Source organism: Bombyx mandarina, chromosome 21 (assembly GCF_030267445.1).
Source record: "Bombyx mandarina strain Sakado chromosome 21, ASM3026744v2".
NCBI lineage: Eukaryota > Metazoa > Arthropoda > Insecta > Lepidoptera > Bombycidae > Bombyx > Bombyx mandarina.
In genome coordinates, this window is record NC_143227.1 from 6,384,579 (window position 1) to 6,399,947 (window position 15,369).

The following is a 15,369-nucleotide window of genomic DNA, read 5'->3' on the forward strand; positions in this document are numbered from 1 at the left end:
TAATGCGTTTCGGTTTGAAGGGTGGGGCAGCCGTTGTAACTATACTGAGATCTTAGAACCTATATCTCAAGGTGGATGGCGCATTTACGTTGTAGATGTCTATGGGCTCCGGTAACCACTTAACCCCAGGTGGGCTGTGAGCTCGTCCACCCATCTAAGCAATAAAAAAAGGCATCTAATTGATATTTAATTTTATTTATATATTTTTTTATATGTATATATTTATGTATAAGTCTTTATTTAAGTACGAGTATTTGTATGTATAAATGTTCTGTATGTTATATATATACGTATGTTTAAGTAATATCACTATCACACTACACCTACAAAGGTTCATCTCTGCACTCCCATATGGTGGTAGACTGTCAGAGAATGCCTATGGCATGAAGTCCGCCGTTATACTGTCAAGTATAGAAAGTTAGAAGTAAATAAATAAATAAAAATAAATAAATGTCCCTTTGATACGATCATTAGATTTGATTTGATTTGAGACTGAATAAGCATGACGCTGTCATTCTGTTTTAATCATCATGATGTCATCATCACATAAATTATTAATGCGTAGTATTTAATATGCTTACGCACAAAGACCGTAGCCTAAATACATCCGGTATGTCATCTAGAGTAATTTTATGAGGTTATTATGTAGATTATTACATTTGTACATCCGCATGCTTGCCTTAATATTGTGTTTCTAAGAGATTTTCTTCGCAGCGCCCTACTGAAATTATGATTTGAAGAGAATACATAACGCGTGCTACGAATGTAATGCTATGCTCTAACGTCAATTAACTTTAATTTGATTGGAAGAAAATATGGTCTAAGACGACCGTAGCGCTAATGAGTAAGCACTACACCGGATCAGGTTTTTTATTGCTCAGATGTGTGGACAAGCTCACGGCCCACCTGGTGTTAGTTGGTTACCGGAGCCCATAGACATCTACAACGTAAATGCCACCACCTTGAGATAAGAGTTCTAAGGTCTCAGTATAGTTTTATCGGCTGGCCCACCCTTCAAACCGAAGCGCATTACTGCATCTGGCAGAAATAGGCAGGGTGGTGGTACCTACCCGTGCGGACTCACAAGAGGTCCTACCACCAGTAATTACGCAAATTATAGTTTTGCGGGTTTAATTTTTATTACACAACGTTATTCCTTCATCGTGGAAGTCCATCGTGAACATTTGTTAAGTACGTATTTCTTTTGGTACCCGCCGGCGAGATTCGAACACCGGTGCATCGCTATATACAAATGCACCGGACGTCTTATCCTTTAGGCCACGACGACTTTCAAATTAGAGTGAAAAGAAACAAAAAACAATGGCAATGTTTCTTTTTTACTAGTACAAATCCGATTCGATTTGCTGGCCGATCCTTGACTTAGCTTTACTCCGAACGCTACTAAAACTTCAAAGGATCACACCGCTTTGCCAATCTGAAGATTCCCAGAAATGTTCATTATTATAAATAAATTCAGCTCTTTGAATACATGACGGTGCGCGACATTTTCAAATATTGAAGGTAAGTTAATTTCGATACGCAAAATTTATGTTGTTTTATTTTTAATCGTTGGTAAATAATTATTCTGTTATTTTGTTAACAATTAATCATTTTTTATCGGGCTAAATGGTAATTTTAATTAAGAGTGGGTAGCAACGAATAGAGTTGCGTTTGTCTCGGCGGGCAAACGTCAAGCCATTCATTTTCTTGTTGATGGCAGTCGCACGTGGTGGTCATTTACGAACCCATCGATTTGCCTGAAGTTCATCGCCCGCAACGGATACCAGTGCTGACAAGTTCACAGATCATCAATCGTTTGCAGTCTGGCCTCCCGAAGCCTCGAGATAGACAATACATAGGCATAGACATAGATAAGAAAGAAAAAAAAGCAGAGGAAAAGAACCACGTTTGTTAAATTATAAGTAAAAAAAAAATATTTTGCGAAATTCAATTCAAATCCTACCATACGAACTTTCGCATTAGTAATTTACACTGATCAAAGTGGGAATAAATCTACACGGCCATTAAGTCATTAAAGAATATTTATATTAATTACATTTTATGAAATGCTCTTGAAAAGCTGCTCTCAAAGTAAACATAATTAAAATTCGCCGTAATTAAACCCGTAATCAACGGATATTAGTTTCATAAAAGGCGTATCCGACGTAAAGGACTCATGAAGAAATCAACGTCTTTTTCTGCGTAATTCAATTTAGTGTAGTGGCCAGACGCTATTTATCTTAGTAGCCGTGAACATTTCGTTCCATTGAGTTGATTGAAACATGGCCATCTTTTGCCTTTTGACCTTTCTTACAAAATATGGATGATATATTAGAGTACATTAAGATCAGATAGTTTGGTCGATTTATTGTACGGTAATTTGTATTTCAATTTCTGGTTTTTCCCTCATTGGTGAATGTCCCACGTGCTTGGTAAAATGTAATCTATTATTTTGAGAATTCAGGTACATATATATATATTTATTTTTTAGGTTTTAACTAGCATTCGTTAAGGCCGATCCTCTACAACAGTTATTAAATGCTTGCAGCTCTAATACATGGCTCTAATACAGACCTAGAGACCTTGATACCATACTCGTGAAACCTGACAAAGAGTTCAATGTGAAATCTAACCCATAACATCAGCCCGCTGAGTTTTTTGCCTGATCTTCTCATCGGGTCGCGATTCTGATCCGGTAGTAGATGCATTCGTGAAGCAGCCACCCTTGAGCTGTTAGGGCTAAATAAAACTGGCAAGGCCTACAACGACAAATGATCTGTCCTTCAAAAAAAAAGCTTATTCCTTGATAATTTATTAATTAATTTTTTTCTAAGCTATAAGTAACCCGTAATTGTAATACTTTCTTTGGTGTATTTTTTCCATGTTATGGTTGTCTAAAAGGTATCACTTTTAGCGTCAAGACTATATTTTTGTGTTTAATGTTTTTTTTTGTGGTTTTTGTTTACCATGAAGCATACATACTTGGTTAATCAATGAGCGTACTTCTTCTTCTTCTTATCAGCCCACAGACGTCCACTGCTGGACATAGGCCTTTTTTTTTTTTAACGCTGGGGATTCCATTTACGGATACCCGGTCGAGAGGGGTAATAGACCGGGTTATGTCGGACTCCGGCGCCTCCAGAGAAGAAGGGGGAGAAGAGGAAGACCAAAGTCCTCCTCTTCTTCCAATTCCTACCGGGAGACTACGCCTTGAGAAAGGCGCGCGAGGCGCTGCGCGGCGTCTACCACGCAGAACCCGCCCCGCAAAACCGACTACCGACTAAACCCCATCGAGCTCCACCACTCCGACTCCACGAAACCTACGGTACCGCACAATGCGCGCCACAGGCTCGCCGTCGCTGGACATAGGCCTCCCCAAGCCTCGCCACAAAGACAAGTCCTACGCTCCCTCATCCAGCGGATCCCCGCGAACCTCAATAGATCGTCGGTCCATCTTGTGGGAGGCCTACCCATGCTTCGTCTTCCGGTACGCGGTCGCCACTCAAGAACTTTTTGGCCCCAACGGCCATCCGCTCTGTGAACAATGTGTCCTGCCCACTGCCATTTCAATGTCGCAATCCTTTGGACTATGTCGGTTACCATGGTTTTCCTGCGAATCTCCTCATTCCTGATTTGATCTCGCAGGGAAACTCCGAGCATAGCCCTCTCCATTGCTCTTTGGGTGACCTTGAGTCTTCTCATAAGGCCCATTGTGAGCGACCACGTCTCAGTGCCATGTCATTATGAGCGTACTATGAGAGTATTTTTAAAAAAATATCATAGCTTATTAGAAACCCTTAATTCGTGAACGTTTTCATTTCTGATAATATTTTCTTGGTAGCAATCAATTATAATGTTCAACGAAGTCGAGATTCCATTTATTATTCATTTGAATGCCGAAACCAAACAAGCCTTAGCAAAACGTTTGAGTAGCAACAATGTTCTTATTTGTACGAACCTCGCAAAAAACGAACCGCAGCTTATAATTAAAACAAAAGTTACGTTTTTAATCTCGCGTAGGTACATACATTTTTTACAATCCTGACGTTATGAATAATTTCACGTTCGTGTTCAAGTCGCGTGTCCGACATAAGCGACACGGGCGGTGAGTAGCTAGTTACCGAACTAGATTCTGTTGGAGTTGTTCATTTATTATCCAATTCAGGATCTGCTTTCAACGTATTCTGTCGTGCTTCGGCTACGTTGCTTGTAGAGGCCTCGATAACTTAGAGAAGCTGATGGTAGTTGGTCTGGTTGACGGGAGAATCGATAATCCCATTCACACGGAATGCTTGGAACCTCTGGTTCTGCGGAGCGACTTCGGTTCCCTCTGTACCGTACGTTCCGTGAGGAGTGCTCTGAAGAATTGTTTAAGATGATCCCATCATCTCGTTTGTACCATCGCACCGCTCGTCGCCAGAGTAGATAGAGCTCATTCAAATTATTTTGAACCATTGCGTTCATCCACATTGCGTTTCCAGATATCTTTTCTGCCACGTACCATCTGGCTTTGAAATGAGCTCCCCTCTACGTTGTTTCCCGAGCGCTATGACATATCCTTCAACATACTAAGCTTGTGGAAAGTACTTAAGAGTAGGCAACAGCTGGACTCTGTCCCTGGTATTGCTTACTTCCATGATAGACGGTAACCACTCACCATCAGGTGGGCCATGAAAAAGGCCTATACGCTATATAATTGAAATGTAGAACTCATGTTGAATATTTGCATTCGCATTGTGATATATATGAAGTCCTTAACATCGGATGCGCCGTGAGTTGTATCGCCTGTCTATGCAATATCATATTATAATATAAGCTATGTGACTCGCCAGTTAAATAATATAGTACTACTTGAAGTAAATTGAATAAAAGAGTTGTTTACCGTTTCGGCTGAGTTGGGTCAACGTCAGGAGTATTATGTTTAATGCCTGCTCTGTAATGTTGGACATAAATTTTTTGCCCAGATTAAGCCATGTTTTTAACAAAATAACAACAGATTTATTTTTACAGTTTTTTTTCCGGGCAACATTTTTATTGTCTATTCATTTGTACTTTAGCCGACTTATCGACATGGCTGACATCGATATTCATATTATTTTTATTTTTAAAATGATTGATTCAAAAAGGAAAAATATTAGTAAGTATAAATTTATATATAACTTATTTTAGTTTAAAATAAATCGTTTATGATATATATATATTAATTGAGCTAGGGTGAGTTTCTATATGTCAGAAAAAGATTCGTTCAAAGTAATATCTTTTTAATACAATCATTACAAGCTAATAAGCGATCCCTCAAGTCACCGGCAATTACGCAGGTACGCACATTTTGCTCTGCAAAAGCCTCAAAAGATATACACATGACCTTAAAATCCCAATACCAAAATGTGACCCACGACAGCCTGTTCAAATAAATTTAAATCGATCCCTTACAATTGGTACGTATTTATTAGAACACACAACACTTATTTATAATAACGCCTGTACTATAAAGTACATCCACGAATAAGAAAGATTTGTGTCACAATTTAAGCTTGTTGTCGATCTGGAAAATTACATATAATTTTTTTTATTCGTAGTACTATTTTATACTAATCGTGCCATTAAACTTGTAATTCCAAGAAAACAAACCTTATTGCTTTTTACGGAGGTTTAATGTTGCTTGTGTCATTCACTGGTCTACAAACTACCAGTCGAGTTGTACGAACATACGTCCGTGTTTATTGTAGAAAATATAGTCGACGTTGCCCGGGTCAGGTCGCATAAGACAATATGTGTTAATCCAGGTAATGAACCATATCTCTAGCGACATTTCATACAGGTCTGCCGTTATTTTTGTGTGGTCAAGTAACTTAAATCAATACAATCTTTCGCATTCATAATCTTAATATAGACTGCGTCATTTTCTAATTTAATTATTAGTTTTTTTTTATTGCTTAGGTCGGTGTACGTGCTTTGGTGTTATATGGCTACTGAAGCCCGTGGACATCTGCGACGTAAATGCGCCACCCACCTTGAGATATCAGTTCTAAGGTCTCAGTATAGTTACAACGACTGCCCCGCCCTTCAAACCGAAACGCATTACTGCTTCACGGTAGAAATAGGCAGGGTGGTGGTACCTACCCGCGCGGACTCACAAGAGGTCCTACCACCAGTAAAAACTACCACCTGGTGATCCTACCACCAGTATTGTTGATCTTGTGATTAGTGATTCCTGTATCTACATTTCCGGATTCCAATGTTGGTCGAAGTGTGTTCAAACCGAGGTTCCGGTGTACTTTTGCTTTTCAATATTACTAACACAAGAGAAAACCATGCTTGTATAGTTACATTTTAGAAAATTCTTATTGTACACAGATAATACGCACGTAAAAATATATTATCAAACTATTTGACCCGGCAGACTTCGTATTGCCTCAATCGATAAATAAAACATCAAGGGGACACATCTAAGGAAAAACAAAATTGTTTGTTTTCATATAATTCCAAGCATTTTCATATTTTTTCACCTTTTAAACCTTCTCTGGACTTCCACGAATAATTCAAGACCAAAATTAGCCAAATTGGTCCAGCCGTTCTCGAGTTTTAGCGAGACTAACGAACAGCGATTCATTTTTATAGATTAAAAAGCATTTATAAAGACGATCCAAACTCAATGAGTAGGTAATATTACTGTTTAAATTCAAGCATTCTAACGTATTGAATAAAACTAATAAACGAATCAAGTACCTAAATAAGCAATTAGGTACCTACGGAAAATGTATGGAAATATCAGTTTTAAATACTTTGTGATTACATTACTTCTTCATGAGGCTCTTATAATTTTTTTCACTTAATTAATTATCGTATCCAAATTATTTCTATTATAGTATTTGCGCGAATTGTATTATATAAAGTTACTTAGCAGTTGTACTATAATCGGACTGACAGTGGCATTACCGTACAGAAACTTTGATGTACCGGTGTATCAGAAGTCTCCTTAGTTCCATTAAAGAGACTACAGTACAGCTCAAGTCTCAATCAAAGCGAAGGCTTTCTTGTAATCCACAAATGCAAAGCACAGCAAAATTAAGAGTATTTCAGTAAATAAAGCCTAACAATCCTCGTTCTGTTTTTTTTTCAAGTAACAATCACCCTTATCTTATGTGGTCTCGTAGAAAATTCCAAACTCCTTCTTGTCTTTTAGTTCGACGATGAATATGACAAAAACGTGATTTCATTCTACTTTTAAATTAAATGTTTGTAAACCACCTTAATTCCTTGAAAAACTCAATCTAATGCGTGGTAAAAAAAAGTCCCCGGGTTACGTCGTAATGCCGTCTTACATTTTTCATTAAAATAAATGACTTTCCCTTATCTCGCCGTTTCTTGCAAACTTTCACTTCACACAAAACGTAGTCGCTCATTTCGATAAAGTAGGTAATTACTTACTTACACAATGACACTTTCTTTAATCTTCACGGGCGCTACGTGTTTTCCATGCGAGTGTTATTTTATAGAATGATAGTCCTTTGCATTATCAGATTAAAGCATAATTTTGCTTGATGATAATTTGATTTTAAGCGTTACTGTTTGCCCTACATAATTCGTGTGACTTAAATTATTAATTAATCAGATTATTTTCACTTTAGACTTAATTACTGTACGTATAGTGAAGTATGTACCTAGTCAGGTCATAAATTCTGTCACATGTTTAATGTAAAATAATTGAAACAAGTTTATTCATTATGTAACCATTCATATACCAAAATGAACTTAACAAAACATAGATTCTTATGACACTAAAGTTTATTCAAAATGACCTCCGTGCTTTTGAATACAGGCCTTCAATCTGCGCGGCCAGTCGTCTATCGCAGCACGAACGAGGTCCATGTCAATATCGGCGGCTGCCTTAATCAAGGATGTCTTGAGTGACTCTAAATTGGGATGAGGCTTTGAGCACGCCTTTTCCTCCAAGTGTTGCCATATCTTGTAATCTAACGGATTCAAATCTGGACTGGAGGAGGGCCAGTCTTCATGCCGGATGAAGTCGATTTCACGCGCCGCCAGCCAGTCTTGTGTGCTCTTCGCTCTATGAGCTGGCGCCAAATCTTGTTGGAATACCCAGTGCCTGTTATTGAACATGGTATGAGAAACAGGTTCCACAAGGTTCGTCAGGACTGTATTTGATACACAACTGCATTCGTTTTTACACCTTTCTCACAAAAATGTACCTCTGTTAAGCCCCAATAAGAAACTCCCAACCATACCATGAGCGAGGATGGAAAATGACCTCGTTGGACACGCGGAATACGGTTGCTCGCTTCTTCACTACTGTGTGCGTACACCTTATCATTTTGTTTGTTGTAGCTCTCTTCTACGGTAAAAATTTTTTCATCCCAAAAAAGAATTTCCCGATATTTTTTTTCCGCGTACCGCTTCAACAAAGCGCGGCATCTCTTCAGTCTCAGGTCCATTAGACGAGCATTCAAACGATGTCCTGTTTTTCTTCGATATGCCAAAGCCTAAGTCTTCATTTAACACCCTTTTCACCGTGTTCTGCTTAACCCATCTGAAGGCCAACAGTTTCTGCTTACGTTTGGATTTCTTTGAATTCGCGCCTTCACAGCTTTTATCACTGCTGGAGTCCTAACAGATCGAGGCGACCACTTCTTGACCTGTCATCTACACTAGAGTCTTCATGTATCGTTTGATGGTACGATAAACGAATCTTTGGTTATATTCAAATTTTTCAGTATGTTAAAAATTAGAATTGGCGCGTAACCATAACGATGCAACGCAATAACTGCAACACGGTCTTCTTTAAGCGTCCACTCCATATTTAAAAATGAGTAAAAATTCTAAAAGTATACATTTTTATTTTCATGAACAATTCGAAATAAGAATTCAATAAACTTTTTTGTGGCCAGCATTCTAAAAGAAAAGTTTTTACTGTGTGACAATACTTATGACCTGACTAGGTATAAGCACAAAAATGAATCTTTGTGAATATATTTGCTCATTACTTTTTAAAATGCTAAAGTAAAATTTTAAGTACCTATAGCAATTTTGTCGTTGTTAGTCGAGTTGAAGTTTTGTGTTTTAGGAAGGTTTCTGGTATGGTGCATTGAATCCACCATTGCTGCCGCATAATTTGATAGTTGAAATGAGCTACCCCAAGTTTTTATCGAATTTAATCAGTTGTTAATAAGCATGGCGATTCATTACCAATAAGCTTAAATATTACCGGCAATCTACATTTTACCATGATCGTTACGTTTACTAAGTTCCCAATTTTTTGTGACGCTGGTACAAGCGCCATGATTACGGGTAAACATAATCGTGGTAAGAACCCGTTATTTGACATCATAATTTTTATAAAGATGATTCATTGTCATAAAAGGTTCGGACGATGTCGCGATTTTCTCAAAAGATTTACGTTTTAAGGGAAGCCTTGCGTCGGCCCTTACCCTGCATGACTTAAAAAAGCAGATTTCATTTATATATTACATTTATTTAAAGTAGAATCTTTAGTCAAAAATATATAAACAACATTATTGCAATAAACAACACCATTTACGTTCAATGAATATTTAAATATTATGTATCTATCGAGCTATCAAAACTTCTCTCGTCATATAGAAAAATTGAACCTACGTTAAATTTTGCGTAAAATTTACATTGTCGATTTAAAAAAAATTAAAAACGAAATGATCTAACGTTCAATTATTGATGCTATTGATGAACTAATATTACTACTATTACTACTATTTGTATTCGTTTCCTACATTTCTCTTCACTGTTTCTTATATCGGAAAATCTATAATAAACTAGTTGACCCGGCAGACTTCGTAGTGCCTCAATCGATAAATAAAAGACACAAACAAAAGGAATCCGTCCGACGGGGGGACATCAAAGGGAAAACAAAATTGTTATTTTTACTTAATTCCGAGAATTTTCATATTTATCTACCTTTTAAACCTTCTTGGGACTTCCACAAATAATTCAAGACCAAAATTAGCCAAATCGGTCGAGCCGTTCTCGAGTTTTAGCGAGACTAACGAACAGCGATTAATTTTTATATATTATATAGATAGATTACGATAGCTTACTATGCTTGTGTGAAATGAACTCTGTTCCATGTAGAAGTGATAGGTTCAGTTCACTATAAAAAAAACCTGGATCCAGGTCAACGTTTTTGTAGACAAAAACATGAAAACATCTTTTGAAGATGACTCACCGCTCTGTCAGCTAAGTTCTTGACCCGACAGTGTAGATAAGCCGGCTGACCTACAGCTGCTGTGTAATCTCGCTTTGTTGAGTTGTCGAAGTAAGGTTGCCCAACAGACTCTGTAGTGCCAGTGACATTGCTGTAGTCGACTGTCGTAGTCACGGACAAATCTTCGCCGTCACCGCCCTCGCCGGCCGATATGCCTGCTAAATGCAAATTATCTTTAGATTACACGTCTAGAAATTTCTGGAATCGTTGAGGTCAATTTAATCTATCTATACTATAATACAATATTATAAAGAGGAAAGATTTGTTTGTTTGTTTGTATTGAATAGGCTCCAAAATTACCGAACCGATTTGAAAAATTCTTTTACTGTTTAGAAGCTTCACTATTCCCGAGTGACATAGGCAATAGGCTTTTTTTTTTAAAATGAGGGATCCTTACTAAAACTCCAATAATGTAACCCAAGATGTAAAAAAATTACCTAAAATATTCTTTACATCGCGTGCCCTGCGAAAACTATTAATGATAGAATAAAATAATGTACTACAACTTTGTAGAGCACATTATTATTTACAAAAAGTGTCGCGACAGCATATGTCTAACTATTATAGTTATGCCGCAATAAGTGTCCTTTTATTTAAAAAAATAAAACAACGTTAAATATTGTCGAGTTTTTGTTAAAGACCCGAGCGGAGCCGGAGCGGGCCGCTAGTATGGAATAATTCGATAGATAAGTTTAATATTCAGCAATTGATGTCTTATTGCAATAATTAAACGCAAAGACGGGAACGCATATAAGAAGCGTGCTTTAGTAGATGCCGGAGTTCCATTTATTGATGACGTCAAGCAATTGGCATTGTGTTTTGCTTGGTAGGACGAGTCTTATCACAAATCTAAAGGGAACAGATCAGATGTTCCAGAGTGAATGGTGGCATTTACGTTGCGTTATCTATGGCTTTAGTAATGGAATAGTTCCTACTATAAATAATTTATAGATGGTATTGTTTTTTTTTAATGTCTTGATGGGTGGACGAGCTCACAGCCCATCTGGTGTTAAGTGGTTACTGGAACCCATAGACATCTACAACGAAAATGCACCACCCACCTTGAGATATAAGCTCTAAGGTCTCAGTATAGTTACAAGGGCTGCCCCTCCCTTCAAACCGAAAAACATTACTGCTTCACGGCAGAAATAGGCAGGGCCGTGGTACCTACCCGCGCGGACTCACAAGAGGTCCTATCACCAATAAAAAATTACATAATCATTGGTTACATCTTTTGCACAAATAATTGTCACTCTACAATTTCGTTAACCACCGTTTTTTAAATTGAACCATTGTCACGATCCTTCAATATAAATGCATGTGAATTGCAATATACCTATATTAGTCTTAAATAAAAATACTTATTGTATACTTTTTAGCTTCATTTGCGTGTAAGTATTCGACAGTAGAACAAACAACTGCTTTTCCATAAAAACTTATCACTGCTTAACAGTAAGATGGTCATAAGCTCGTCTACTTATCGAAGAGAATGGAAATAAAAACATTATGCTGACAATGGATGCGCGCAGTCAATGTGAGGGTAGTTTTAGTATAAACTTGAACTGGATTTTTGCGATAGCCAATTTATTCTGCATCTGATTGTATTAACTTGTGCGCAAGAAGTATATTTAAGAAATAAGATCGTTCATTATATTATTCGTAAATGAATAAACACTTTAAATATTTAATTTCGATCCGGACAACCCGTTTTTACAGTATCCTCATTAGGTGGATGATTATGGGTTTCATTAGGAGGAGAATCGTCACAGCACCACATGGCAACACTCATCGCTAACTTTTCTTGGGCCTCGCTGTAATCAGCACTCATACTAGAGCGCAATTTTGGAGCAACAAAATATGTTATTTATCTCTACATTTGACCAGTTCCGCGTATTACAGAGAAACACTATTACATTCGAGAGAAGCCAACAAAAAGATAGTGGGACGAACCTCTGTCATTCCAGATGTCCATCTCGAGAGGCCTCCGAATGTTTCTTTCCCTTTCAACGAAAATATTTCGACACATTGAAATTGATATGGGTTGTCATGGAAAGTATCTGCTTGAAGTTCACCAGAATTGTTTGTTCCACCGTAAAATGTTTTAGAAGATTTCATATGGGTGTGAAGATCGTTTTGTGAAATTCTAGAATTAAAAGCTAGGAGTAGAAGTAGTGCTAACGCCTGCCCGACTGTCTCCGACATAGAAATCAACATCAAAAAGTTTCCGATTGAAAGCCTCAGTACTTATGATAAAGGTGAGTTGAACTTAAAGAAACTTAACTGTGTTATTGGGCACAGGCCGAAGAAGGCCTACAGCTTAAGGCAGTTATTAATATTCCTATAAACACAGTCACTGAGTTTCTCGTTGGATTTTCTAAGTGAGTGGCGATCCCGATAAAAAAAAATATTGCTTAGATGTGTAGACGAGCTCACAGCCCACCTGATGTTCAGTGGTTACTGGACATAGACATCTATAACGTAAATGCGCCACCCACCTTGAGCTATAAGTTCTAAGGTCTCAGTATTGTCACAACGGCTGCCCCGCTCTTTCAAACCGAAACGCATTACTGCTTCACGGCAGAAAATAGACGGGGTGATGATACCTACCCGTGTGGGCTCACAAGAGGTAAAAATATGGTATATTTATAGCGAAGCACTGCTCTTGCTAGGGCCAGTGTTAGCAAACTTTGTCAGGTTGAGCCCCATGGGCTAACCCACCCGTCACTGCGTAGCTGAAATAGCCCCATAGACTACCAACGAATAGGCAGGAAAATAAAACAGAGTGGCCACGACGAATTCAATACGGAAGCATTTTCGTTGTACCGAAAGAATGGTGAAAGAGCCACAATATCGAATACAAAATTGCATAGTTGAGTGTTTTCATTAAAATGTTGACATCCAATATTTAGACTGGTTATATACAACATATTATCTTATGGTCGAAGTACGATTATAATCACTGGCATTTCAAGATTTGAATAATAATATATATGTATTTAGGTAAAACTATTTTCACGGTATAATCTCGCGTTTATTATCGAATCGAATACTTTACATTTTTTGTGATCACGGAATACCGATATGGTTATTTAATATGATTATTTTATCGTTTGTTTTGCTATAGAAAATGTTTCTAATAATACCTAAAAAAAAAACTGTTTCTTCTATTTCCTATTGATATACCATGTCAATCGTTACAACACAAAGAAATCAGTTGACAAAAGGTATTGTTTGTCTTTGTATATGAATGACTAGCGACCCGCCCTCGCTTCGCTTCGGAAACATTAAAACACACATGAAACCAAAAAAAAAAATAAAAAAAAAAAAAAAAGTAGCCTATGTTCATCAGGGACAATGTCGGCTTCTAATGGAAAAAGAACTTTTCAAATCGGTCCAGTAGTTTTGGAGCCTATTCGAAACAAACAAACAAACAAATCTTTCCTCTTTATAATATTATAGTATAGATTAGTATTAGTATTAGTATAGATCACCGTCTAAGAAAATTTTTCGTTACAGAATGCTTGATACATAGGTTCATAATAAGCCTAAACATACATTTTATAGCTTAAATATAATGTGCGATACGAGAGGCTATATTAAAACACTCTAATTAGCAAGACAAAAACCTTTAAGAAATTAGTACGGCGTACATTTGTTACGGCTTAACAATTTAATGTTCAAAATCTGAATTTTACGTTGATTACGAAAATCTTTGTATAAGGAAAGTTCTAAATTCAAAGAAACAGCTAAATAAACAAAGATTCAGATGATGCTTTAGAAACAAAGTTTCAAAACCGTGACTGGTATTTTTAATAAATTCATCTGAAACAAAACGATATTTGGATTCGAAATCTTCACTTTATTAAATACTAGCGACCCGCCCTCGCTTCGCTTCAGAAACATTAAAACACACATGAAACAAAAAAATAAATAAAAAAAAAAAAAAAAAAAGTAGCCTATGTTCATCAGGGACAATGTCGGCTTCTAATGGAAAAAGAATTTTTCAAATCGGTCCAGTAGTTTCGGAGCCTATTCGAAACAAACAAACAAACAAATCTTTCCTCTTTATAATATTAGTATAGATAGTATAGATTCCAGATATTTTAATAATATTATAATAATATATTAGATCTTTACACACGAAATCAGCCATTTAGTACACAGAAAATTAAAGTCTGAATACTTTTTAATTTCTATCATTCAAAATATGCTTTCATGGTATCGATGTATATCTGACAGCGCAGTAGCAGTGGCGGCTTTTTTTTATTGGCCTTGTTGGCAGAAGACCATATGGCCCACCTGATGGTGAGTGGTTACCGTCGCCCGTGGACTTCAGCAATGCGAGGGTCAGAGCAAAGTCGCTGCCTAATTTTCAATGCCCGTGTTGAAGAAGTCAGGTGTCAAAAAACTCTTCAAAGGGATTTTGAAGTGCCTATCGGATATCGAATTTTTTCCTGGCAAGAAGTCGTCCGAACTTTAGAAAAAGTAGAAGTCTGTCAGCGCAAGATCTGGTAAGCACCGTGAACGACACAGACTTCCAACCTTTGGAGACCATCTGTTGTGCCGAATGGGGTCGATGGTTGTTGTGTAGGAGCAGTGGGGACAAGTGATTAAAGAAATTTGCCCGAAAATTCTCAAGCTTCTGTATCATTATGTCTAGTTCCTCACAGTACGCATCCACAGTAATGCTGGTTCCATTTGGTAAGAAGCTGTGAGAGTATACCAACAATATATGCAATATTTATAAGATACCTTAATAATGTTTTGTCCAATACTTTGGTAATGTACTTCAGTTATCACTGACCAATTATTAGTAATACCGTTAGGGGCAGCATCTGTTACAGACGTCACTGATTAAACTAATTGAGTTGCCTCTATTTTTTATGTTTTTATTGATTTGATAGTGGACGAGTTCCATCCACCCACAAGTTCCAGGCCCAGCTGGTGTTAAGTGATTATCTTAATATATATAATATACTTTATGTAGATGGCGCCACCTACGTTGATATATGAGTTCTGAGGTCTCAGTGTAGTTACAATAGCTTCCCCTTTCAAACCGAAACGCAGTACTGCTTCACAATAGAAATAGGTAGTGGGGTGGCACCTACCCG

At 37.3% G+C, this 15,369-nt stretch overlaps 1 protein-coding gene across 2 annotated transcripts in view; it reads right to left on the minus strand.

Annotated features, from left to right (window-relative positions):
* LOC114248628 (zwei Ig domain protein zig-8) overlaps positions 1 to 15,369 on the minus strand; it is a 127,931-nt gene that overhangs the window by 52,409 nt on the left and 60,153 nt on the right. Inside the window, exon 3 of one of the 2 annotated variants that reach the window (XM_028181924.2) lies at positions 10,220 to 10,416. In XM_028181924.2, coding sequence (XP_028037725.2) covers positions 10,220 to 10,416 — 197 coding nt within the window. The remainder of the gene's footprint in view (positions 1 to 10,219; positions 10,417 to 15,369) is intronic. The other variant, XM_028181925.2, reaches the window with a different exon arrangement.